This window comes from Teleopsis dalmanni, chromosome 2, assembly GCF_002237135.1.
Source record: "Teleopsis dalmanni isolate 2A chromosome 2, ASM223713v2, whole genome shotgun sequence".
In the NCBI taxonomy this organism is placed as follows: domain Eukaryota; kingdom Metazoa; phylum Arthropoda; class Insecta; order Diptera; family Diopsidae; genus Teleopsis; species Teleopsis dalmanni.
The window spans coordinates 27,159,759-27,185,913 of NC_051847.1; the positions used below are offsets into that span (position 1 = coordinate 27,159,759).

The window sequence follows — 26,155 nt, forward strand, 5'->3', positions numbered from 1 at the left end:
ATTTTCATTAGTAAAAATAATACAGTTAAAGTAACTGTGTAGTCGCAAAAGATTGATTTATAAAATAAAATATTATATCACCAGCTTTATTTTATACCACGACTACAAAATTTCAACCAATGATACATGACATAAAATCACTGAAAATATTATAGCTCAACCACAGATTTGTATAAATTACAATCATTTTTATCTGCATATATTTATATATATTTTTTTATATTTTTTTTTCTTTAAATGGTGTCTAGTTCAAGTTCGTTTTCAGCTAATTTTTTGTAGGGTACTCAATAATTGCGCTTATAATTAGCTTTCCTAGTTAAAAATATAAGATTGAGTGAGGGAATTCTCAATTTATTTTAGTTAGCAAACACAGACGATTATGAATGAATTCATATATAATTAAAATATATATACTTGTACTTACAGATATATGTGTATCCGCTTGTTTCCATGTCAGTTATTAATGAGTTGTTTGAACAACTTAAGTGTTTATTTTCAAATAAAACACTTACACTGATTAGTATGGGTAGATTTATAAACTAGTTAAGATGCATTAGTCATTTTTTAATGCAAAAATTAACATATTATAAAAAAAAGATATACCATATTTACATATTAAGGTAGATTTTCTTGAAGCAGCAAAATCGAAAACAAAAAATATTAATATCATATATTGAAGAAAAATATAAATATAAATATATTTTATAGACAATTTCTTCAGACATTTTATATAAAAAACAAATAAAATTAAATTATTTAAAAAATTTTAAATAATTTAAAATTTAGCAAATTTTTTGACACCTACATTGTGTGATTTCCGCTCGCAAAGTTTTATTGTTTAAAATTTGATATATAAAAATATTTTATATATGAAAAACCTCTTTATATATGAATTTTGTTTATATATATTTCTATAATATATATTGAAAATAAAATCCGAATTAATATTTTAATTTAACTTAAATAGACACAAGACAATCGTTAACTTAATTATATTGTCAATATACGAGTACATCATGCGAGATTTATGGTTTATTCAAAATAAATGTGTGAACTTAAATGCTTTCTGGGAAATCTGCTGAGATGAAATTATTTTTAAATGAAAAGAAACATTTAAGCAAGTTCATTTGACATTTATTAATAGTTTTAGAATTTTACTAATTTAAATTTAATATATTTGAAATTTTTAGATTTGATTTTTTCTGGTGATATTTTTCTAGATATACAGGCGATCTGGAATACATGCCAAACATTCTGTTCTTATAATAACTAATAATAATAAAAATTATTATAAAATAATTTTTAAATTATTATAAAATAATATTCAAATAATTATAATAAATTTAATATATCTTAAATATATTTGTGATCAGTGCAAGACAAAGTTCCAGGAAGTAAATAATAACTAAGAAAAATAAAAAAATAATTATAATTAATAATAAAAAAAATTATAAAATAATAATTAAATAATAATAATAATGAAAGTAATTGAGAGCATTTTGTCATTGAACAAAAATTTGTCGAGACAACTACCCATTGAACTATAGTATCACTATAATATCCTTAGTATTAAGGCTTTATATCGGCAAAGCTTCTTTTGATATACGTTTTCGGGTATATTGAAGTATAAGCATTCCTCTTTTTTTTCGTAAACTTATTTTTTTAAAGTCGGGTTCAATCGCATCATCATATACGAGATATTTATATCTTATACTGAAACAGCTGCTGTGTAACTGCTCGGCGCTCTTGAGAACTCGACAAAAATACTTGGGGGCTGTCAGTTTTCAGAACTGGAGTACATGCCTGAGGTTGCTGTTGAAGTGTTAATAGAATCCGTTAATAACAAGCGCATCCTGAGTGATCTATACTATCGTTACAAATAAGACTCCGATCTGGTATTGCAATAAACCTTAATGGTCCACGCGTGACCATTTTGGTCTGCTAGCATAATCTAATCTATATCTTATACTATGTTCGCACTTAGACTTATCGAATAACACAATGCGCCTCTAGACTTAAGTGGATCCACTAGGGATCACCGGTATTAACTAGACTTATTGAAACTGTTTGGCATACTTTTATAAGGATTGCTGCATGATTTGTTGTGTTGAGTACATTAGTCTAAACATTGCATTATTTACAATAAATTAATTTTATTTATAATATTTTTTGTAGTGTTTTGTTTTCTATTTTCATTTTTTGAAGTATTTTAAAGTGTATCTATACGAATTAATAATAGTTTCATATTTACTATAATTGTTTCAATCAATTCTTGACCTTTTCTCTAGAAAAGATGCAGTTTAATTTTAATTGCATAATCATTAATAGCAATAAATAATAATTTAGATACAGATGCAGAAAAAATGCTATTCCATTTAAAATAATGTATGGGTGGTTCCGAAACAAAAAATCAAACTATAACTTTTTTATAATGATGGATTATTGAAATAATCATTGAATTCTCTCTCATAATCATACGTTTCTTTATTAAAAATGATTATATTAGTAATTTTTGAATTTATTTAGTGAAAGATACATTTACTTACTTTACTGCTCCTACAAACGATTATAGTATTCCAGGTTAAGAGCGAAACACTCTTCAGGCGCTTCGGGAGAGAGGGTATGCTTTATGTAATCTTTTATATCAACTATAGTTACTGCCTACGTAACTTAATTAAATCTTGTAAGACCTAACTTTCTACTTCATTTTTATTCTTAAATTTTTGCTATAGTACCGTCATCAATTCAGAAGACTTACTGGAAAGTGAAATCATTGTACCTCTTGGTTGATTTATACTTCCACTATGTCTTTATACTTTTGCTGTGGTGTTGTCTTTATTCTTTATGACCTGATAAACTAGAGAAGCCACTGAAATCTTTAGAAGACCTAGTTTTACGTTACGTCTTCATACTTTGACTTTTGCTAGAGATGGTATAGATTGCCTTCAGGCAATCTTTCTAAAACGAGGCCAAATACAGTACAGTACAGGCGAGTACACATGAGTACAGATGAGTACACATGAGTGCAGATGAGTATAGGTGAGTATATATCCTTACAGAATGAGTATAGGTGACTGCATATTGAAGAGTGACTATTTTAGGGGATTTCAAGTTCAGATTTCAGTATCATGTGATAAGTACATGATGACAGTGGTATTTCAAGATCTTTTAGGTGTTTCGAATAAGTACCTGAGGCACCAAATTTGGCAGACTCATTTTTCTTGCAATTGCGAATTATATTATCGCAGTTTCAGGTTGAATATTCGATTAATATATATGTTATATATATATTTTTCACTTTCTAAAAAGATGCTCTATTATTATATCTTATTATTATAGTAAGTAAATTTTTTGCTCTAGAAAGAATGAAGTATTTTTAAAACATGAAAATTTAAACCATTTTTTTTTAATTTTTCGAAAGCAATTTTCATTTATAATTTGTTTTAGTTTTTTTTATTTCGAATTTATATGCCATATCCTACGAAACGCATTGAAAAGAAAACTCCTCCCGGCTTGAATGCAATTTCTTTTGGAAAATTTGCAGTTACAATAAAAAAGCACCTACGCATTGTAACTTTAATTACCTTGCCAAGTTCCAATTGCTTTGGTCTTAAGGCGTTTTCAAGAGATTAGGAAAGTGGTTCTTTTATAATTGAATTTATGGTAAATGTGTTTTCAATTCCAATTTAATTTGTAAAATATAATTTATGAGTTCAAATGCTTTAAAGTAAAATTTATTTCATTTACTTTTTATAGTATAAATTAAACAAAATAGTACAAAAAGATAAAAAACAGGAATAATTGAGTGACCTGAATAATTTGCAATCTACAGATAAATTAAAGTTATTTAAAATATTAACAGATATTAACAGATATTAAGAGATAGTTAAAATAGATTGAAATCAAGTAAATTTATATAGCCGTGTTATGGTAGGAAATATTTAATAAAGTTAATTGCTATAATAAGGTAAAAGTAAAGCGAATGTTAAAAAAAGTATTCAATGTAAAAAGTATCTAGAGTTATTAAAACAAAATATAATAAAATTATCAAACAATCAATCATCATTTAGTCGCTCTCATAGTAGGCAATAAAGCTATGACAATGGTTGACCCAATCTTCAATATATTGTTTTCTTCGTAGGTTGATTGAGGTGTGACCTTCAAACGACTTCAAAGATTTTCTTTGAAGTGGTAATACTAATTTTGGGAAAAGAAAATAGTGACATGAGGTCATGTTAGTTGAGAATGGTGCTTAGTTGATTAGATTTGTTGCAGTTTTGCTAAAAAGTTTTGCAATACGATATCTTTGTGAAATCGCAGAACACTTAAAAGAATCAGTTCAAAAACATCTCATATAAATACTCTGGGTAATCTGAGAAGATTGCGCTTAAATATTACATAGTGAGTAAAAACAATGCTATTAACTGAAAAAAAAAAAGGTGGCAATATCTTTTATCCACGGTTTTTAAATTTTAAATATCGAATACATTTTACATGGAATTTTTAAATATTAAAATATAATATAAAATAATATAAAATAAAAAATAACTTTTTTATAATTATCTTGTTATTAACTTATTTCGGTTCTAATTCAAATAGTATCTGTTAAGAGAGTCGAGCATGACTAAAGCTAGATAGAACCGGAGGTCGTTAGATATTTAAAGCACTCCAATCGATACTATAGACATTTTTTAATCTGATGACTCTATCAGACTGTACATCAACCCCATCATCAGGTTTTTATAGAGAGTCGCTCTACCGGAAGTAGTGAGTGAACTGAAATATTTTAGGGGCTCGCATTAGTTACCCCGAGCGTGTCAAGGAACTACAATGTAAAAGTTTTTTTTTTTAAAAATGTACACTCTGGATCAGTATCAACAGTGGGCTCTACCATTTCTGGCTTATAACAATGATATACTAAAAATTTTTAATTAATTAATTTTAATGTTTTTAATTATAATAAAATGATTTGACAAATTATCAATATCGTATATTTTGTGATGCATAGAAATATATAATACATAGGCACAGAGGTAGCCCCAGAACAAGATGGGATGAAAACGTGTGTGGTGATGCAAGAACAATTGAAGTACTGAACTGGAAGAGAGTAGCAGAAGATAGGGACAGATGTGGAGGCAGATCGTGAGGGAGGACAAGGTTCATACTGGATTGTAGTGCCAAATAAGAAGAAGAATAGTTCACATAAAAATGTTTTGTATTTGAAAAATGGAATAAATTTACAAGATAATCTTTTGTGTGAAACATAATAAGACTCCAAAGTAGTATTTCCAAGAAAAACTAGAACAGCTTTAAGCTTTACTGAGTGTCGCCAGAGATTAACAGGTCTGTTTGTGTTTAATGGTTAACCATATTAACCTAAACTAAATCAATCTTTATACTTTATTTCATCTTATTTTCTTTGTTTATTTACTATGTATAACCGATAAATTATATTTTAGTAAGCTATTCAAAAAGATACTTAACTAGAGAAGTAAATTTGGAGTTTGGAATGAAAACATAAGATATTAAAATTATGTTTATTAGTAATAATTAAAAATTTGATCCAGTGAAACACTGATAAACATCTTGTGACTAAAATAAAGATATCATAATATCTAGAAGTAGATCTTTCAACTTATACTTTGAGCAGCAGGATTTCTTTTTCGAAGTATCTAAAGTATTTAACTAAGCTTTTGGATTGTAATTTAGAAATTTTTATTAAACTTAATGACAAATCCAATTAGTAGAGCTTATGTCATTATTTAATTTAAAAACATTTTTTCCAATTTTTTTAATTATAAACTTTCCAAAAAAATGCAAAATCATTGCCATTAAAAAGCTAACTCAGTTATTGGGAATCAGTAGCGGATAAATGATTGCCAAAAGCGTACATTGTTTCAATTGAATTATTTTTTATTTTAATAACAATTATTTATTTCAATTAAGTTTTATGTTTTAAATCAAATTATCTATGTGTAATCGTTGGAGGAGCTTAACAATTCGAAAGCCACAAAAGTCCAAACTGAGTACTTTCCGCGAAACGTTCATAATTTGTTTGCGGTTTTTGTGATCTTTCCCAAGATTTCGCAATGACATACTTCGAGCGAATATAAGAGTATTAAATAATTACTTTATGATTAATACTTTCAATTGGTCATAGTTTTAGATATTTTCTAAATGTACTTTGTACTTTTTTATGGATGAGATAAAAACTTTAGTGTGGGGCAGTTTTTATTATATGCATACCCGCAAGTTCTTGTTGAGTTTTATGCTGTTTTTGTTGAAAATATATAATTTTTATATATTCATCAGGGAAACGATAATAAAATAAGAAAAATTTTAATATCAAAGTTTTATTAAAATCTTAAAATTAATTATTCTAATAGTTAATATATAATATAAATTTAACTTTGTTTTTTATTAGTCATTTGATATCAGTATGTGTAGACTCAAATAACATTTTTATTGAAAGCTTCTTAAATTACATCATAATTATATTAATTAGAATTTATATTTTTAATTAGAAGATAATTACATGTATGGAATAATATATAGCATGTTATTAGATACATTTTTCATTATCCAAGCAGATAATAATTGTCTACATAAATACAAATTTTCAACTCTCATAGAGACATAAAATAAATTATATGAAATTATATATTAAATGATTTAACAATTAAAATGACTGTTCCAACTTAATTATTATTAACTTGAAAATGTTTATTATCTAAGAGACTTGAGATTTCCTATAATTTGATTCAAGTTCAAGTGCATTCTATACAGATAATAGCGTATTTTGCTTTACTTATTCCAAAATGTTATTGACTAAATAAATATAGTTAGACTTGTCTATGTAATTATGAACATGAAATTAATTATAATTAAGTTATCTACTTCATTTCATTAAATATTATAATTCAAATATTGTAAATGAGACTAGACAGTTTTTAAGTTCAACTAGCTGAAACTATCATCCGCTAAGCAAATGTTCAATGTAAAAAAAAGTGGAAGAAATAATACTTAAATTCTATACAAAATTAATATCGAGACAAATTTTATAAATGAAAAAAAGTTACTTTCTATCATTTACCTGAACAGATTGATCAAATATGCCATTTTTGTAAAAAGCAGATCATAGTAGATCATAGTAAGTATATTTCTAGACGTGGAGAAAAAGTGACTTAAGTTACTATATAGAAGACTTCAAACATACTGCAAAACGTGGAGACCTTGTATATAAAGAAGAGATAAATTTCTATGCAGAAGGTTCCAAACATAACCAAAGAGTTGCCCTTGTAGTTTTCTCAAAGGATCAAGAAGTAGAACTGTCAGTTCATCCACCTAATTGCTATAGAGTTTATTTAGCAGATGACACAATAATAAAGAAAATGACCGTAGAAGTAGCTATAAGTAGTAGTAACTAAAATTAAGATTAAAATATAATCATATAGCTAGGAAGGCATCGAATCAATAAACTCGGTGGTACTAAGATTAAAATTTCCTCAAATTGCCTGGCAGTTTTCCATAATATTATTACAGTTTTCAATGAACGCGTAGTCAGGATTCTCAGGTTGAATGATATTGTAATAATCTGTAGATTGCAGTTTAAATATATATAGAGTTCTATATGCTATAGGACTGGATTTCAATAAAAAATTTTGTATTCTTAAATGGTCATAATGTAAAAATAATGAATGTACTTATATATAAATGTAGTTCTTTATTTTATTTCGGTAAGAGGTTTAACTCTCAAATCTAACCTACCTCCCTCCCCCACGGCTACATGCCTATCTGTGCTTTTAAAAAATCGGCTACACGAGTTTTGAGCTATGAAAACACTTTAATACAAATTATTAACTGATATATCCCTTCCTTGACGCGATCCGTTAAATGTTATTATAATTAAATTATTTTAGTATAAAAATCCTTGAATTAAAAATATTTTCTAGTACATAAACCTCTTCCTCTTGACAGGATACGTCATTCAAAAATTAAATTGGAATACCTATTGACTTTTTAGCCTATTGTTGGTATATTTTACAGTGCTGTTCAAAAGACAAGGATATTTTGAGAAAATAAAAATACTGGTCTAATGTCTATGTTAATATGGCTTCTACTTATTAGGAGACAATCAAGAGATTTACTAAGCCTGCTAATAGAGAACATCTCTGAAATCGCGGCGATTTGTATAATCGGTTCCTGACTATTAGGTAGTCGTGCTTTTTAGCTGGAAGTTTTCGTTTTTAAATATTGCAGAGATTGTGGAGTTGAAAGGGAAAAAGAAACTTCTTGGGTAGCTACTCGATTCTATATAAAATCCCGGCAAACTTCTAAGGCAAATATAACTTCAACATCTCACTGCTTGGTATCACAAACAGACCGTTATTTATGCTGAAGTGAGCTTTGTTGTGTCAGACTACCACTTCAATCTGGTGGCTTTGCAAAGTTAAAAAACAGTCCGTGCTTAATGCGAGTCTTAGAATGATTTCATATATAATATGGTAAAGGTTTCATGTTGAGCAGTGGTATATGAATGAATACGTTGGGTCATAATAAGTTGGTCAGCTAGGTTGACTGCTACAGTAATATAACCTTGCTTATATATATTTTAATCCACATATTTATTAAAAAAATTGATTAGCCTAACGCATATATAAAGATTGCTTTGATTTTTTCTGGTGGCGTGTTTTAGACACAGTCCCTTTCTATTTTTGCATTTCGCTTATAATAAATTCTATCGATTATAAGGACTCAAGTAATGTGAATCACAATATAATATATATTATATTATAAACTACACGTGACTTAAAATGTGCTGAGTTTCATATATAATATTTGTAAGTTCTTGGTCTCGGATTTGTAAGTGGGTAAAGCTATGTGACCGAAAGACACACTTAACGCGGTTCGTATATCCGCCTGAGTTTGTAAAGTGCAATGACATTAAAATTTTTGCTGATCTTATGGAAAATTAAAAATTAAAAATGAATTAAATATTCAGTACACGCTTTGTTAATTCTATATAAAATTATTTACGTAAACAATAATGGCAAAAAATGTTTTTTTTTTTTAAAAGTAAATAGCTGACTATGATTAAACTTTTCGGAAATTATAGGGAATCAACTTTAACAAGACGATTAGAAGATTTCATTAATTAAAGATAAGATTATTTTTAATTATATGTAAAGTTTGTTGTAATAAACTGACTATTACCTTAATATATAGTGAGTATTTGAATCGAATAGACTTCTACTTTTTTTGTCATACTCATATTTATTTGTGGGCTGAATTCTTGTTAATTTTATCATAAAAGTATATTATATATATCTATTAGTAATTGTGTTATTCCAAGTAATATTTAGAATTTTAAGGTGTTAAATGAAATTATTACTCATATTTCCTAAAAAAAGTTTATTCAACTTTAAACTTAAAATAGTGCCATTCTTAAGAAGAGTACAATACAAAACTCCATAAAAAAACACCAGAATAGTTTAGATTGTTATGTACCCGTACTATTTTTTTTTGTGTTACTTTTTGTAGCTTTTTACACAGTCATTAAGCTAAACGATCACCTGATTTTTGTAATTTTTTACCCACTTTTTCGCTACATATTATTAACCTTCATAGGAGCCTAAAAAACGAAACCGAAAGCATAAACCAAAAAGCAAAATATTCAATCTTGCAAATCACGCTCCGCTTACCTATGAGGAGTTCATTAAACTGAAAACGTTCGGTATTTTACAAATTTTTGGAATAAATCAGATTATTAATAGCTTTGAAGACTGCCAATTTTGATCGAAGCACTCTTGACGTAAAGCACTATTAGTACTCCGTCTGATGTAAATAAAACATAAATTGCGACAAATAAGGTAGCATATTTCACATATCAAACCGGGGTGTACATAATATACAATTGTTAAAAAAAATGATTTAAAAGAATAAATCTTGCCTTCAATAATATTGCAGTTAGTTATGCTCTTTAATTGGGAATATTTAACAAATTAATTAAAAAAATAATAATAAAGAACAGCTATTAAAAATTATAGTGAGTGTGAATCTAGTAGTCCAGTTCCTTATTCTTAGTTTACTTTAGAACAAATTTTAGTGTTAACTTATATATAAATAAATAAATATATCCCTCTCATCATAGTGAGTATGGTGAGTTTGGTAACTCATCAGATAAAAATTTGTTGAGTTACCAAATTTATATAGGGTCTTGAATTATCATATTGGAATACTAAAATCAGACCTTGTATCCTTAGGTCCGAAATTTATATGGGGTTTTGAATTTTCATATTGGAAATCTACATTTTGTCTAATGATCAAATTCTGGTGTTTTGTGTTTAAGTGAATCATTCGATTTGTACACTTCAGAACCTGTGTAGCGGAACAGTGAGAACTGATGACATCTCAGAATTTATTGTGGGTTTGTCTGGTAGAAAGTTAAAAACCGATACCCTTAAAAGGCTACTAAATGGAATAACAGCTTTTAAGAATCATGGCGAGTGTGACAATATATCTCATCAAATTTTGGTAACTCACATCATACAAATTTGATAAGGTATCTAATTTGTATGAGATCTATTGTATTGTATTGGAATATTACATTTCCACTAATGATCAAAATATGGTCTTTTGTGTTTAAGTTCAATAATTCAACTTGTCCGACAGTAGGTTAAAAAACGATTCCCTTGAAATTCCACTAAACAGTTACCATCATCTTCTTTTAAGAATAACGATTGTTAAATATATAGTGATTATCCGTGTTAATTAAACTCTCTGTTGAACAAAATCGGAACTACTTGCCGAATAATTGAATGGCACTTTTAGTCATAATCTGTGTGACTGGCAGACTTTGTTTTGTGCTGTGTAGGTTATAATGGATAATGCGTGACAAAATTTAGTAAAGTCTTGGTAAAAATCGTATTTACTTTCCCAGCGATCTAATGAAACTTGTTGTCAAAGTCGGTAGGACTGTCAGGGCTAGGAACCATAAACTACTCGATAAAAGTTATTTTGGTCTTGAAGCAGCTGGGTGTTGAGGCAGTTTTCGTTTCTTTTTATTAGGGACTTGTAAAGTAAAAAGTATTTCAAGGTCACTGTGTTCTATTCTATTGAAAATCTTTGGATGGTTCAAATCTTTATTTTCTATCGAAAATAATTAAGTTTATTATTAATATTTAGATTATTTAAGAAAAGAAGTTAAACAAGATTAAATGTTAATCTAAACAAACTAAAATTATTTTATTATGCTGACATTATTAACATTGAACTTGATCCAATTAACAGTTCCATGTATGTTTTTTTTTTGTTGTGAATAGAAGTCGAATTTCAGGAAGTCGAACCCTCTTGTACGAGTACGAGTATATATCACAGAATGAAATTTATTGACGTTACTATTATATTTATATTTTATTGTTGCTTTAAGACGCCACTTACTTTGATATTCTTTTTATTCAATTATAATATTTACACTCAAGTAGACAATCGTTATGGTACTTAAAAGAGAGAGAGATAGAAATTTTTATATTAGAACTCTTGAGTGCAAATACATAATTCATGAAAACGCCGACAGTTGACGGTCTGTCAGGCGATCTGTTGTGTTAACGATCTGGGAATGTATGTAAAATAGAAATCTCTGATATTCATAGGAGTATCTGAGAAAGCGTAGACATATATACATACTCGTATTTAGCAACTGTAAAATGTGAAGTGAACTTCTGCGAAAACTCGCTTCAATAAAGCGAGTGTGCAAAAAGTAATTCTTTTATGAACACAATTGACTTTAAAAAGTATAAAAATAAAAATAAAAATAAAAAAAATAAATAAAAATATTTCGTGAATGAATAAATGAAAGATATTCACATAAAATGAATTTGTTTGATTATTGAAAGAACAGCAAGCGAACCTGTGGCATCGTTCAGTACCGAAATTTCTTGAAAAAAAAATATCTACAAATGACGTGATTGCTTTACTGCCGAGTTAAGTGACAAACGAGTTCAACATTGTCGCCGGTTTCTAAATTTTTCCCTCATTAATATATAAAAATCAAATTTTTTTTTTACATTTATTTCTTAAATAAATTAAACATTTTTTGTTTAAATATATTTTTAACTTAAGTTTTTGTATGGGTTACTCCCAAATTTTGTACACTTCGAGTCAAGGTTGTTGTGCATTTGCCATCGTTTGGCCGTGATTACTTTTAATTTGCAATGTCTTTTTTTTTTTTTTTTTGTTTAGAATTGTTATATATACTATTTAGTTCTTATTTTTGTATTTAGTTTTTATTGAGTTAATTTTCGTATTTTCACAAAACTGTGCGAATTTCATGATTTTGTTATTTTTAGATATGTTTTACTTGGTTTCCTGTAGTTTCGCGTGCAACGACCATCTATCTATTAACTTCTCAAGTAAATATTTACAACACAATTTAGCAGACAATTGATAACATTGAATGCATCTATTTGCTATAAATTCAGAAAGTCATTTATCTCAAAATAAATGCCTACTTGCAATCCACAATCCAACGGTGAGCCATAATTCAAATATGTCCAACTTAATTATTTTTATTTTGGCACAGGCACGCTTGCGTCGTTTTTACAAACTTATAAAAATAATTTATTTTTCACCAAACATATAATAACTTTTTATATGAACTTACTTTCATTATTTTTTTGTTTTTTTTTACAAAAAAATAATAAAAAAAATTTTAATAAAATGGTCAACCGCAATTATTGCAAAAATGAGAGACAGGAAAAGTTGCAAAGTTAGAAGTTGTTTAAGTGTTCACTTAAGTTTTGTTTTTTGCAAATCGACCAATTCGACCAATTCGACCAATTCGACAGTTGAAGATAAATGATTTTTTAGCTTATTTCTTCGAAAAAGTTTTTTTTTTTTTTTGGTAAAATTAAAATAAATTATAAACAAATGTGCACAATAAATGTGAAAGTAAGCATAGCTTTTTTTGTACAAATTTTTTACCCTCACCAATTCAACAAAATTGGTTCGCTTTTGCATGTACTCAGTAATGAGTTAAGTTTAGCGAAAATATTTTTATCTTTGTAAGCCAACTATACATAAATTGTAATAATAACGAACATTTTTTTAATTAATAATGAAGAATATACAGTAATCCCCTCTATAGCGCGGTACCCTTATAACGCGTTTTCATATTACGCGATTTCAATCCAACGACTAACACGGGCATTCCCCCATATAATGCGGAGATTTGTATAATTCATAACTAGCTTCGCGTAACTTTGCACGTGTCTATACGGGATATACGGGAATACCCTATAACGCGTTTTCATATAACGCGGAACTAATCTACCGCGTTACAGGTGGGATTAATGTATATTATTTTACTAATAGTCTGCTTGTTGTTTATATCCCAAACTATATTTTTATGGTAAGAATCGCTCGAACAGCAATAAAGCAACAACAACAAAAATTTTAATTAATTTATTGAAAATTGGCTGACCGTATAGTACAAAGTTGTTTCGAGTATTTACAAGTACTCGTCATCTTTTTAGAAAATTTTGAAAAAATTTCAAATCACTAGTTACAAACGTCCATTTGGGTTTAATAAAATATCAAATTAAAGATCATTTATATCACAATTATTGCTTTATACATTGTTTTTCAATCAATTTTGTAGGAACTACTATCACAATTAAGAGACCACGATGGTAAAATTTATACGTATTGAAATTTTTTCATATTTATCATATTCTACAAATCCGCCTCTAAATGTTTATTAAGTAATTAAAAAACTTCTAAGAGTAGAAATTCGGAGAGTAGAATATCCAAAAGAAATACATATTTTAAACTTCTCAACATAACATTCTTTAAGAAATATATTAAAAATTTAGAAGAAATTGTTTAATTCCTTTTTTAGTGAAAGGAATATCTCTCAAATGAATGAGTGGTGCCCAATAGAAAGATATATTCTTAAAGTCTTTACACACCATTCTATAAGAAAGTGATTAAAATTTTAGAAAGAAGAATATTCAAATAATAATGAAATGTTGTGTCTTCGGATGTTTCACAGAAAATGTTTTTTTCTTAAGTATTAGAACTGTTAATATTTCATAATCATTAGTTTTTTGAGCTGGAACATAGATCATAGGCTTATAAGAAACATAGCTCATTAGGTAAACATGCAAATAGTCGCGTTATTTCGCTTAAAAAACATCAGATTTTTTAGCTTTCATAAGTATATCTTTTACCTTATATACCTCAGTTTGCCTCACATCGTCATCTAATGTTAAGCCCTCATCTTTATCTGTTCTATTGTGGATATCACTCAAAGTAAACTGACAAATGTTATAATGTGACTTCCTCAAAATAATATCTCAATTAATTTTATTATTTTTATTAATAACTGCTCTATAAAGTTTCTTTCTGGTCCTTCTTTCATGATTTGAAAAACTGAATTTTATATCATAAATTATACAAAAAAAAAAAAAATTTAATCGATACCATTTTTCAGTCCATTAAAAATGGAGTGTCATTTAATGATATTTTTATTTTTTGATTTAAATAAACATGTTTTTGTATATAAAGTAATCGTAATGGTTAAAAAATGGACATAAGTGTGCAAGTGCCGATGTCATCAGCCTGACATATAATTGACATTGAAGTGACAACAATAACGACGAGAGTTTATTAAAATAAAATCGAATCAAAAAATAAATGCCATAAGCGCGTTCCATTATATAAATTAATTATATAAAGTACGAAATTAAAATAAAATTGATGCCACACCAGCCGATTGATGATTAAATGAAAAAGTTATGATTTAATTTCGCGCCCAACAAACTCATTAATACCTAATTTTTTAATTTTCCTCATATGATTATTATCCGATGAAGTCGTGCGTTTGTGATTGATGCATAAGATACTTACTTTTGAAACACTCGACAGTCCATTATGATGCGCTATAGTTCACTTAGGCATAAAGAATTGAAAAATTTCATTTATTTTATATAAAAATATATAAAGCAAAAAATATTAATTAACTCACTTTGAAAGTGGGTCAATGGATCACACAAAACCAGTCAACAGTATGTAGGTATTATTATAATCTTATACTGTCGTCACATTGCCCAGAAGTATTCAGAGGAATAATAATGAATTTCATACATTTTTCTGCAACGCACCTTTTGTTTTAAGTATCATAACTATGCGGAACTGCTTGCATTTTGGAATTTCCATAAATTACGCCGGTACCAATTTAAGCTATATGTTTGGATATAGTCTCCTTCTTAAGAGGGAGCGAAGCCTATCTCTTCTGTTTATTATTTCTCACCCGTTTATATCTGTGTAACTTTGGATTTTAACTACACCACTGTACTCCTAATAAAGTAACTAAAGACAATTGATCAAGACGTTCCGTACTGCCGGTCCTGACATCCATAGTACCAAATTAACACCTCCGGTCTGGTGCTACAAGTTAAACTCACTCACTACTAATTACTTGTACTCTAAACAGCTTCAAGTGGTGGCGCCTACTGTATTTTAGTCGTCTCTTACGACACGCAGTTCCTACCTTGGGACTGTTGTAACCCCTTTTTTACGTGGGTGATATGTGATACAGTTGTTTGCCAAAGCTAGTAATTTTTATATATAGATATACTGTAATGGTTTCAATTGAAAATGCAAAATAGTATTATATTCAATAAATCTGAACTTACCCTGATAATAGAAAAAATATATTAATTCCTGGGTCTTAAATCCAAATGAATCTTTTGTAATAAAGATGTCTTATGCAAAACTGTTATAATACCAATCTGGACAAATAGAATACAGTAGTGAGACACCGTCATTAACTTTAACTTGATAAAATTTCAGCGATTCAAATCCAATATCGTTAGACTAATTAAACAGGTGCCCATATGATCCATAAGGGCTTATATATTGTATATATTTTATATATATTGTGGAACATTGGGACAGCGCGCTCACAATGGGACAGCGAGACGACGTCACGTTGGGTGTTTTTTCGTTCTTCGATTTTCGGATATCGTTATTAAGTTCAAGTCCTTTATTAGTGCAAGCAAATCACTTAAGTCTATAAGGACTTATATTTATTTCGAAAATAGAAAAAATAAAGTTATTGGATGAAAAATCAAAATTGAATATTGGTAATGAAGGTGTCTAATGCAAAGCTATTGGTGTGGATTACTGTTAAATTGAGGCAATTGAAACATGGTTGTGAGACAGAGCTGATAACTGCACTGTAAAAAAATTTAGATTCTTCGATTCATTGAACAGACGCTTTAGTTCTAAACTAGTATTTTGTATCCATAATCTAAACTTATGGTGAAAATAGCTAAAATATACTGATTGTTAAACCCCAACATCTGAATTAAAGTTTTTAAATAAAGTTATTTTATGCAAACCTGGCACCAGGATATATGGAATGCAGTTTCGAGCCAACCAGTAACTCTAATATAGCAATACTTCAACGATTCCAATCCAAAATGCTTATATATTTATTTAACAGGTGCCCGCCTTTGTCTAGTTCCTACTCATTAGGATCTAGACGTTGTCTATTTAGGAGACGCAACATATAATTAAAGTTTTGAGTATCTTAAGAAATTGAGTAACCAAATCAGCACACTAGTTGTGTTGCTTTTGCATAGAATTGAGAATGTTCAAGTATATTTCTTATGCATATTATTATAAATGACTTATAGACGATACATATATACTTCTTACAGATATTTACTGAAGAACGAAGTTCCTGTTCAAATTAATATTGCAAATTTGTCAAAGTATTTCTACTTTCCATTTTTGCTTTCAATTTCTGTTGAAATCAATCTCAACACTAAACAATTCGTGCTCACAACTAAATTGGAAAAAAATAATCGCAAGTAAATGACGGGGTTCGGGTGCTTTAAAAGACCCGCATCTGAATCATCGTTAAGCGTTTGTGCTCACGCATAATTTGGAACGTAGCCACGCATGCGTGAAATAACTTAAAACGCTCAATAAAAAAGCTTAAGTGCTTTTGTCGTTCAGTTTGCATGTATCTCAGGGAATATAGCGTGTATCTGAATTACTGTCAAATAGTTTCACGCAAAATTTAAACTTCATTATGGCGCTTTTGTGTGCAAAAGGCAGTTTTTTTATTTATTTTTTTTTTAATATTGTAATCTTTCCTTAAATTGTTTATTTGTCCAACAAATTATTCAAAAATTCTTAGAATTGTTTTTATTGTTGTAGTTCTCCTTATCTACATAAAGCCTCAGCTCCTCTAACAAGAAGAAGAAGTACTTCCGTCCTTGATTATGCACCAAAATATGCAAGTATATATTGCAATACATATATATTCTACATAAACATTATTTATAAACATGTTTTATTAGTAATTCTTTATATGCTTAACAACCTAATGCCCTGCCTTTCATGCAGCTTCGCGCACTCATAGAAGCCCCGTATCTTTTTGATTGTAGGCTCCTTTCCGCTTTGTATTCAGATATTGAAAGCATGCCAAACTTTTAAATTATTTTGGTCACAGAAATTGTTAATGAACTTGCATATTCAATCTATAGCTAAAAAAAAACAGTTTTTTTTATTTCTAAAACTTGTTGAAGCGGTTTTTTCGGTATATTTAATGAGGCAATTTAATACATCATCATTTTGCAAATGATTTTTTTTTATCTAATGAATACAAATCAAAAGCAACAAATAGTTTGATTTTTGCACAAACTCGTATTTGAGTCACAATTAGAATTTAGATTGATGAGTTCATTTTTATAAAATTTTAAAAATATCTGTTATTATGTTAATATGTCAAGAGTCTTTCAAAATAAAACGCGCGCTCGAAAGTGATTTTGGTTTGGCATTAATTAGTTTCCATTAGTTTTCTTAATGATATCGAACGAGTAAGGCGAGTTCTTATGGATAAGTAAGACAACATAATAATATGTGCTCCACTATTTCGTTTTCAAAATTCCAAACATTTGATATATTGTATAAAATGAAAGTTTGGTACACATATCGAAAAATCTCTAAAGGCGGATCTTCACTTTTTTAAAGTACTGAGAAGTTTCTGAGATCAAGAAAAATATTTGAGAAAGTATTGGTGCGTATCGGACTGTCACGCTAAAATATAAGAAAAATAAGTTTCTGTGAACTGAACCTTAAAGTACGAGTACGACTTGAATAAGAACAGGAAAGTTTAACTTTCTAGTTAAAGTCTTTCTAGTCTTTTTTTTAGATGAGGCAAATAGCACTTGATGCTCCGTAAAGATCGGTAGTTCCAGGGGTAGATACTGTCGCTATTAGAACCAACGTACGAATACCTTTTTTCAGCGATAATGATCTCCAACTAGAACTTTAGATTCAAACTAAAGAAATAACATATAACAAAAAGTTCTAAAATAGTTATTACTGACATGGTTGTTGGAGTCTAAGGTAGAGATACCTTAACCTTGTACTTTAAACTCGGTTGATATCAATTTAAATTCGAACTGTTATATATACAGTTTTAGATTTTATTCAGATAAACAGAATTGAAGGCTCTAATATTGTCGTTGTTCTTGTAGTACACTGGACTATAATACTGGATAGTATGGACCAACCGCATTCACATCGACAGCAAACACTTTTTGTTGATATCATTCTAGACAGATAGTAACAGTACCTTTTATGCTATTAGCACGAGGTTTAAGGTGATTGAGGCAACAGAAAAAAAATTTGAACTACAACAACAGCATATTCAGAGGCGAATAGTTGGAGAGGAATTATTTAGACTCAGAAACATATATTCTTCTGAGTATATTATATACATAAAGACAAGGCATAATTTGTTTAATAGCAATAACTATTGGTTCAAGGAAATTCCGTTACCTCAGAAGTCTCTAATGTTTGGTACTCAGCTGCGTAGAAAGCGTTACACCCTCCCTTTTACTCAATAAAAGGTCCTCATAAGTAAATTCGTGAATCCCGAACCAAACTTTAAATTAAACTCGAAATATTTAAGTAAAAAGAAATCAATGATCTTAAAAATAAATAAAAGATGTATAAATTAAATATTTAAGGAATTAGCTTTAAAAGTGTTTTAGCGAGCGCCAAATAGTAAAAAAAAATGGATGGTGCTATCACCTTTGTTTTCTGATCCATACTTCTGATTATTAAGACCTGTCTCTACAGAATTGGAATTAGTGTGCCAAAAATGACTTTAATCAATCAATTTTTATCTTTTGTTCCTTTACACAGAGATCTACATATTTTTTATGCAATCAACTTCAACTTCATCCGTAGTAGCTTCTACACAACTTCGCCACAACTGCGACAGAAGTCAGGGTAGACCCCGTTTCATAGCATATCTACTTATTATGCATTAAACCGATACAGCTCCAATACTGTAGTGCTGAGCTGGTTATGGCTTAGTTGAAGCAGCTGACTGGTGCGTTTTTGATTCAGATTACTTATCTATTATATATTTATGATCTACTATTTATATAATTGAGTTTGTTTATCCAATTTTGTATGGTTAGTCTCAGATATTTTTGTCTGATCAGCTGCAAATGCTACATCAATATATGAAAAGTGAATGTCAAGGAGAAGAGTGCCTGCCTTGTCCTGGAACTCATGTGAATTGAACACGGATACGCTTTTAGCTACTGCATCACCCTGGAATATCACAGTCTGGAATATTTTGTGAGACACTCTTCACAAACTGCATGAATATCATTTAAATCTTGACAATTTAGTACATCAATTTAGACAATTTTAGTACATCACTCACTGCGTTACGGTGAATACATCTACTAAAAAATCCAATGTTGATAAAATCGAGTATGAAAAGCAATTCCAGAGTGCTGATGTGTGCCTTACTTATGGCGTTTTCGATTGGTAAATCTGGATTTCATTTGGATTTGCTCTCGAATTGTCAAATTTATTTGCTCAATCAAACATTTTTAGAGTAATCTAAAATTTTTGTAGTAGTGTTAGTAGGCATTTATATTTTTCATAGATACATATATCGAATCAAGTCACATTATATTTTTCAAGTCATATAAAACAGCTGATAATTTTAGTGGAATCTTGTTAATCTGGCATTCGCTCGAGATTTACCAAACGAAAATGATAATTGCATTAAAAGTGAATTTTGTTTGAAAAAGTTACCCCAGATTCACCAATCTAAAATGTTTATGTTAAGCCTTTTTCGAGTTAGTGTATCTGGGCACTTTTACTCTATGATAGCTGGGAGGAATCCACAGAGTCCCGCTCATCTCACTGACTAATTTGGCTATTCCTTCTTCGTGATTATTCAATGATTGATCTAAGATCTGCGTACCGCACCGTGCGTTTAGTGAGTGGTGTTACAATATAACTACATTGGTCGGATAGAGATATTTACTAAGAAAATCTAATCTTGTTGTAGAAAGTCAAAATCATGGCTTTTAAGTCAGGGTACTTAGGTGTGTCAGTTAAGTACTCTACTCACTACATTATGATGGACACATCTATATCATTATATATCATTATAATCATATTTAATAGCTTCGGAGACTGACTTTTACATAAAATACTCGTATTTAGTAAACTAATAAATATATTTAAATAAATACATGATTTAGAATGTTTTGCGCCAGTTTTGTTAGAGATTAATTATGACTTTGAACTTATCACATTTCGATTAGAAATACATTTATTCATGTTGAATATGGAACGAGTTAATCAAAACGCTCAGTTATTGTCTGTAATCGCTCCTCATAAATATGCTCCGACGGATTTACATAAAGTGTATGGAATACAAAAAAAGAAAAAAAAATTGTGGAAAAAGCACTAAATGCCTTACAATGTTATTTGGGGTTTGCGTTAGTGATCTATTTTTCATTCCAGCATATTGATTAGACTTAGTTTCAGACTCCACAGCTCCTCCGTGCAACGGGCGCTCGGTTTCAATCAATTTAAATTTGCTGCACTGAGTGCGGTAAAATGGCTTAATTCATGCGGAATACGCCAAATGGGAAAATGGCAGAATGGCAAAACGGCGAAGCGGCAACCAAGTGGCCGGTGCATGCATAATTGATAATGCAAATACCGCGGATAATGTTTGTAACCTAATAACGACGTTGTTATTGATGATGATGATAATGATGATGATCACTTAATCTATTTTCTAGACTTGAAATTTATTTTAGTTTTATTTTATTATGACTATAGGTTCACTGCCTACAGATCGCGATGCGGTTTTGCAATGCATTTTTGTTTTTTTCTATTATTCCGTTTTTTTTTTTCGTTTTTGTAGGTGAAATGATCGCCGTATCGTTACTTTTAGTATGAATTTTATAAATGAAATTGCATTCATTGTTGGCGAATTTAAACATTTTTATTATTGCAAATATTTGTGCATTTGAGTTCGGCCGTCTGGTGAGTTTATTATCTATTTTCGGTTCACCCAGCGCAGTACGCCGTGCACGGCTTCTATGGGCACAAAGGTACGCAGCGAACAATCGACTGAGGCTTCTCTAATGAATGCACTTTAAATTGAATGCCTCCGATCTCTGCCCGGCTTGCCCGGTCTGCGCGTTGTGTTCGGTCCTCGAGCGATTATACCGGGGGCGATTGCGATTGCGATTGTTAAATTGACGCGTGCTAAATTGTATATGGCAATTCTGAATGAGTGAATTAATCAATGAACGCTGAATTCAGCTGGAAAATGTCTTTATTTATGTGGCAATTGTTGCTTTTGATGGAAAGACTAAATTGAATGCAAATCCATTCTGCTTTGATTTGAGTTACTGTTACTGTGCTTTGTGTTCGTATTTGCATTAAGCAGTAGTTGAGCATCTAAGGTGGGCGGCATGGCACGGTGCTTAATCGATTCATATAAAGTGCATCTGTAAAGTTGTGAATGCGGTCAAGCTCAATAGCGCCATTATGCAATTTCTATTGATTGTTGCAATCTGTAATCTGTAAATTATCCGCATTGGCGAAGTCTTGTTCAGTTTTGTTTGTGCATTTCTATTCTAGCGATTTACACTTTTGAGGTTGACTTTCCAATGTTAAAAGATTGCTTAATCTTCTGGTTTTACATAAAGGAATTAAATTGAATATAGCGCAGTTAAAACTGTTATTATATTATTTTATTATAATTTATATATCGTATTTTATTATTAATAGTGAATTTCCTTAAATCGCTTAAATGAAGAAAGAATGCAATTGCTATGTGCAGCAGAAAATTTAAGTGGACTCATTTTATTTTCTCTATATGATTTACAGTTTTATAATTTAATTATTAAATACTTTAAATTTAATTTATTATTTTGTTTAATTTATCTTTTTTAAACTCAATTGTTTATCGTACTTCCTTCTTTTGCACCGCAGGATAAAAGCATGTGCAGTGCTAAAGTGGACATAGCAATCCACTGTCGTAGATCTCTGGGTTTCATTTAATGAGAAATTAAGTTTTATTTATATTACCCTCGTCTTCATTTTCATTTCAATTTATTATTTATTTATTTATTTAATTTAATTTAATTTTATTTTATTTTACTTCACTCTATTTTATTTCAATTTTTTTTTAATATTTCTGTTTTAAAGTATATAATATGTTGTAGTATTTTATTATATTTTTTAATTTAATTTATTTTATTTTACTGTATTTTGGTTTACTTCATTCCATTTTCTTTTTTATCTTGATTTGTTTTGTTTTACTTTACTTTGTTCTATATTATTTTATTTTATTCTATTCTATTTTATTTTATTTTATTTTATTTTTTTTTATTTTATTTTATATTATTTTATTTTATTTAAATTTACTTTATTTTAATTTATTTTTTAATTACATAATTTTTTTGTAATTTTTCCATATTAAACTATAATTAATTTATTATTATATATTATTTTGTTTTATTTTTTTATATATTATACTTTATCTTATTACAATTTATACTATTATATTTCAATATATTTTACTTTATATTATTTTATTTTATTTAATTCAATCTTAGTTTACTTTATTTTTTTAACTTTTATATTTTAAAATATATTTAACCTTACATATTTTATTATAGTTTATTCTATTTTATTTAATTATATTTTACTTCAGTTTATTTTATATAATTATGTTTCATTTTATTTTATTCTAATTTATTCCAGTTAATTACATTTAACTTCGTAATATATTAATTTATTTTAGTTTGTTTTATTTTAGTTTATTTTATTTTATTTAATTTTGTTATATTTTAGTTTATATTGTTTTATTTCATTTTATTATATTTAAATGGCTTTGTTTTTTTGTGTTATTTTATTTTGTTATGTAATGTTATATTATATTGCATTATATTATAATTATTTTATTTTTATCTAACTCAATTTTCCTTTATTTTATTTTATTTTATTTGAAACGTAAGGAGGCTAATTTATTACAATATCATATTTTAAAATAATGTACTTTATAATTATAATATATGTAATTATTATAATTATAATTATAATTTTTTTTAAATTTATTTTACATTATTTGATTGTGTTTTATTTTATATTAATTTATATTTTTTTATATTTAATTTAATTTAATTTTATTTAATTTTGCTTTGTATAATATTATTTAATTTATTATTATTATTTTGTTTTTTATATAATATTATTTTATTTTCTCTAATATTATTATATTTAATTTAAGTAATTGGTCTTACAATTTATTTTAATTTTTCTATTATTATAAAATTATAAAGTATAAAGTTTTTGCTTCACTTATACAACAAAACAATTGCTCAGGATCTAATGTCCTACGTAGTACTAACTAGTTAAAAACATTTATGATGAAAATAGAGACTATTAAATTTGGTTTATCGATATTAGTATAACAAGGCTGAATATCATATTCACATGTTATAATATCATATATATATATTACTAGGTAAACTGTTAAAATCATACTGTTAATATCACTACATATCTAAGAGAAGTAATAGATAGGATCAAAATGATCAGTATTCTCCCAAATTCCTTTGTTTTATTTTTGAATTGTATTTAGTAATCCCCTCTCTCTTCATGCTTAAAAGTGTTATTTAAAAAATTAATTGTTGCATTAGCGACAGACAATGAAATCAATTGTATTTCATTTGCAAGTCATAAGAAATGAATAAAATATGGAAATATCTGTGGGTTTGTAGACTGTAGATCATTAAGCCGCATTTAGTGTGACTGAGTCACTAAAGCCGGTTAACATAAGTCTTACGTCAGAGTTTGTTTTACTTTTTTGCATAAAAATAATCCGAATCACAAGAACAATTAACAAAATCTGATGTCATTGTTAGTGCGAAAAGTGGCTCTTCAAAATCGAGGCGACACACACACACACAAGCACAAAAAAGTGCGAAAATAAAGTTGAAATGGAAAAGTAAAATCAATTACGAGTGTTCGAAAGTGGGAGATATCGAATTTATCACCGATAAGTGAGTTGACACTTGATAAGTGAATAAGTTGCCAACACAAGTTTGGTGCATAATCGATGGGCGATAAGGTATGACGTTATTCACGAGTAGAATTGCGACACTACAACAATTCTTCATATAGTTTTTTTCGGCTATGCTTAGTCAGACTTTTGCCATTGTAGCTTTAGGTTCGCTTAAAAATGTGTGTTTATATAATTAAATAGAAAAATAGGTTGAATATAATTTCCTAATGTATTTTTTATTTTTTTTTGATTATTTTTCCAGTTGATACTCGTCCACATCATAAGAGGAGAGCATTGATATTTTGTAAATATAAACGTCAACACATCAAATATTTCAACAGAACACCGACCTTCCGTTTCATATAACGAAATGCTACGTCCGAATCAGAAGGTGTTCGTAGCTTTAGCTGCACTACTGCTCTGCACTTTCTCTACTACTTCAGCTGACACAGAGGCTGATGACAATTTCAACTGCCCCGAAGACTGCCAATGTGTGATACCACCCAACACACAACACACATTTTTGCATGCGAAATGTAAGAGTTTGAATGGTCTGAAGACTAAGGCACCTCTACAGACCACACTGCCCATACATTCCATTGACTTATCATATCTTCGTCTGGCACGTCTCTCGCATTCTTTGGATAAGTTACACGATTTGACTTCGATCGACTTGTCGCACAACGAATTGCATGAAATCGGCCATTTGGGTCGCCGTATTAAAAAATTGAATTTGAAAGGCAATCGCATAACCTCAGGAAAGCTCTTAAAGCTGCCACATCATTTGCAGGTCTTAAACTTACAACACAACGACATCACTTACTTGCCAATTGAGTTCACCAACTTCAAGAACTTACACACATTGGAGTTAAGCCATAATCAAATAAATTGCTCATGTGAAACCTTAGAGGTACGTAATTGGTTACAACAGCATCATGTTTTCATGGAACATCCAGTCAAGTGCAGTTATCCTGTTGAAGTGAAGGGTCAATCATGGTTGCAAGTAAAGCAGGCACACATTTGTGAGCAAGAAAAACAAGGTTGGAATGCAGATCAAGATGAGAACGAGTTAATGATGGGCGATCAACCAATGGAAGGGTCGGGCGATGAAGAGGAAGAAGATGAATTGGGTAAAGCATACATGCCAATTGAAAAGAAGCCAACATCAAATAAATCCAATGAGTTGAATGATGTGGAAGGCTCGGGAGACTTGGGTGAAATGAATATGCCATTAAGAAACGAACTGAGTACAAATAATCCAATTGAGGCAACAACTGAAATGATTGGTGACGTAGATGAAGATGATGGCTCTGGTAGTGGTGCAGGAATTCTTATCGCACTACACTCAGATAGAGACTTTCTCGTTAATCATGACTTCCACTACCCAACAAGTAATGAGAAAGATCATGACAGCAACCACGATGATAGCTTTGATAATAAACCGATAGAGGAGCCACAAGTAGAACCAACACAATCTCCAGATATATTTGGCGCCGGTATGGGCATATTTGATGGTGCTGAAGATAACGATGATAAAACTAATGATGGAGTAGATGAGGAAATCATTGTACCTGCTATATATCACGCAGAAGAAGCAGCACCTGAAGCTAACTCTGACGCCGCAATAATTGATGACGGAATTGATACAGAAACAAAATCTGAAAATATAGAACGTGCAGAAGTAGGCGCACAGGACGACAATAATGCTACTTACTTCTTATTAGGCGTAAT

General features: G+C 29.1%; 1 protein-coding gene across 1 annotated transcript in view; it reads left to right on the forward strand.

Annotated features, from left to right (window-relative positions):
- The window catches only part of LOC119674180 (protein windpipe-like), a 53,517-nt gene that overhangs the window by 19,186 nt on the left and 8,176 nt on the right, over positions 1–26,155 (forward strand). The window contains exon 3 of the mRNA XM_038085304.1: positions 24,687–26,150. Within this exon, the coding sequence (XP_037941232.1) occupies positions 24,795–26,150 (1,356 nt within the window). The 5' untranslated portion in view covers positions 24,687–24,794. The remainder of the gene's footprint in view (positions 1–24,686; positions 26,151–26,155) is intronic.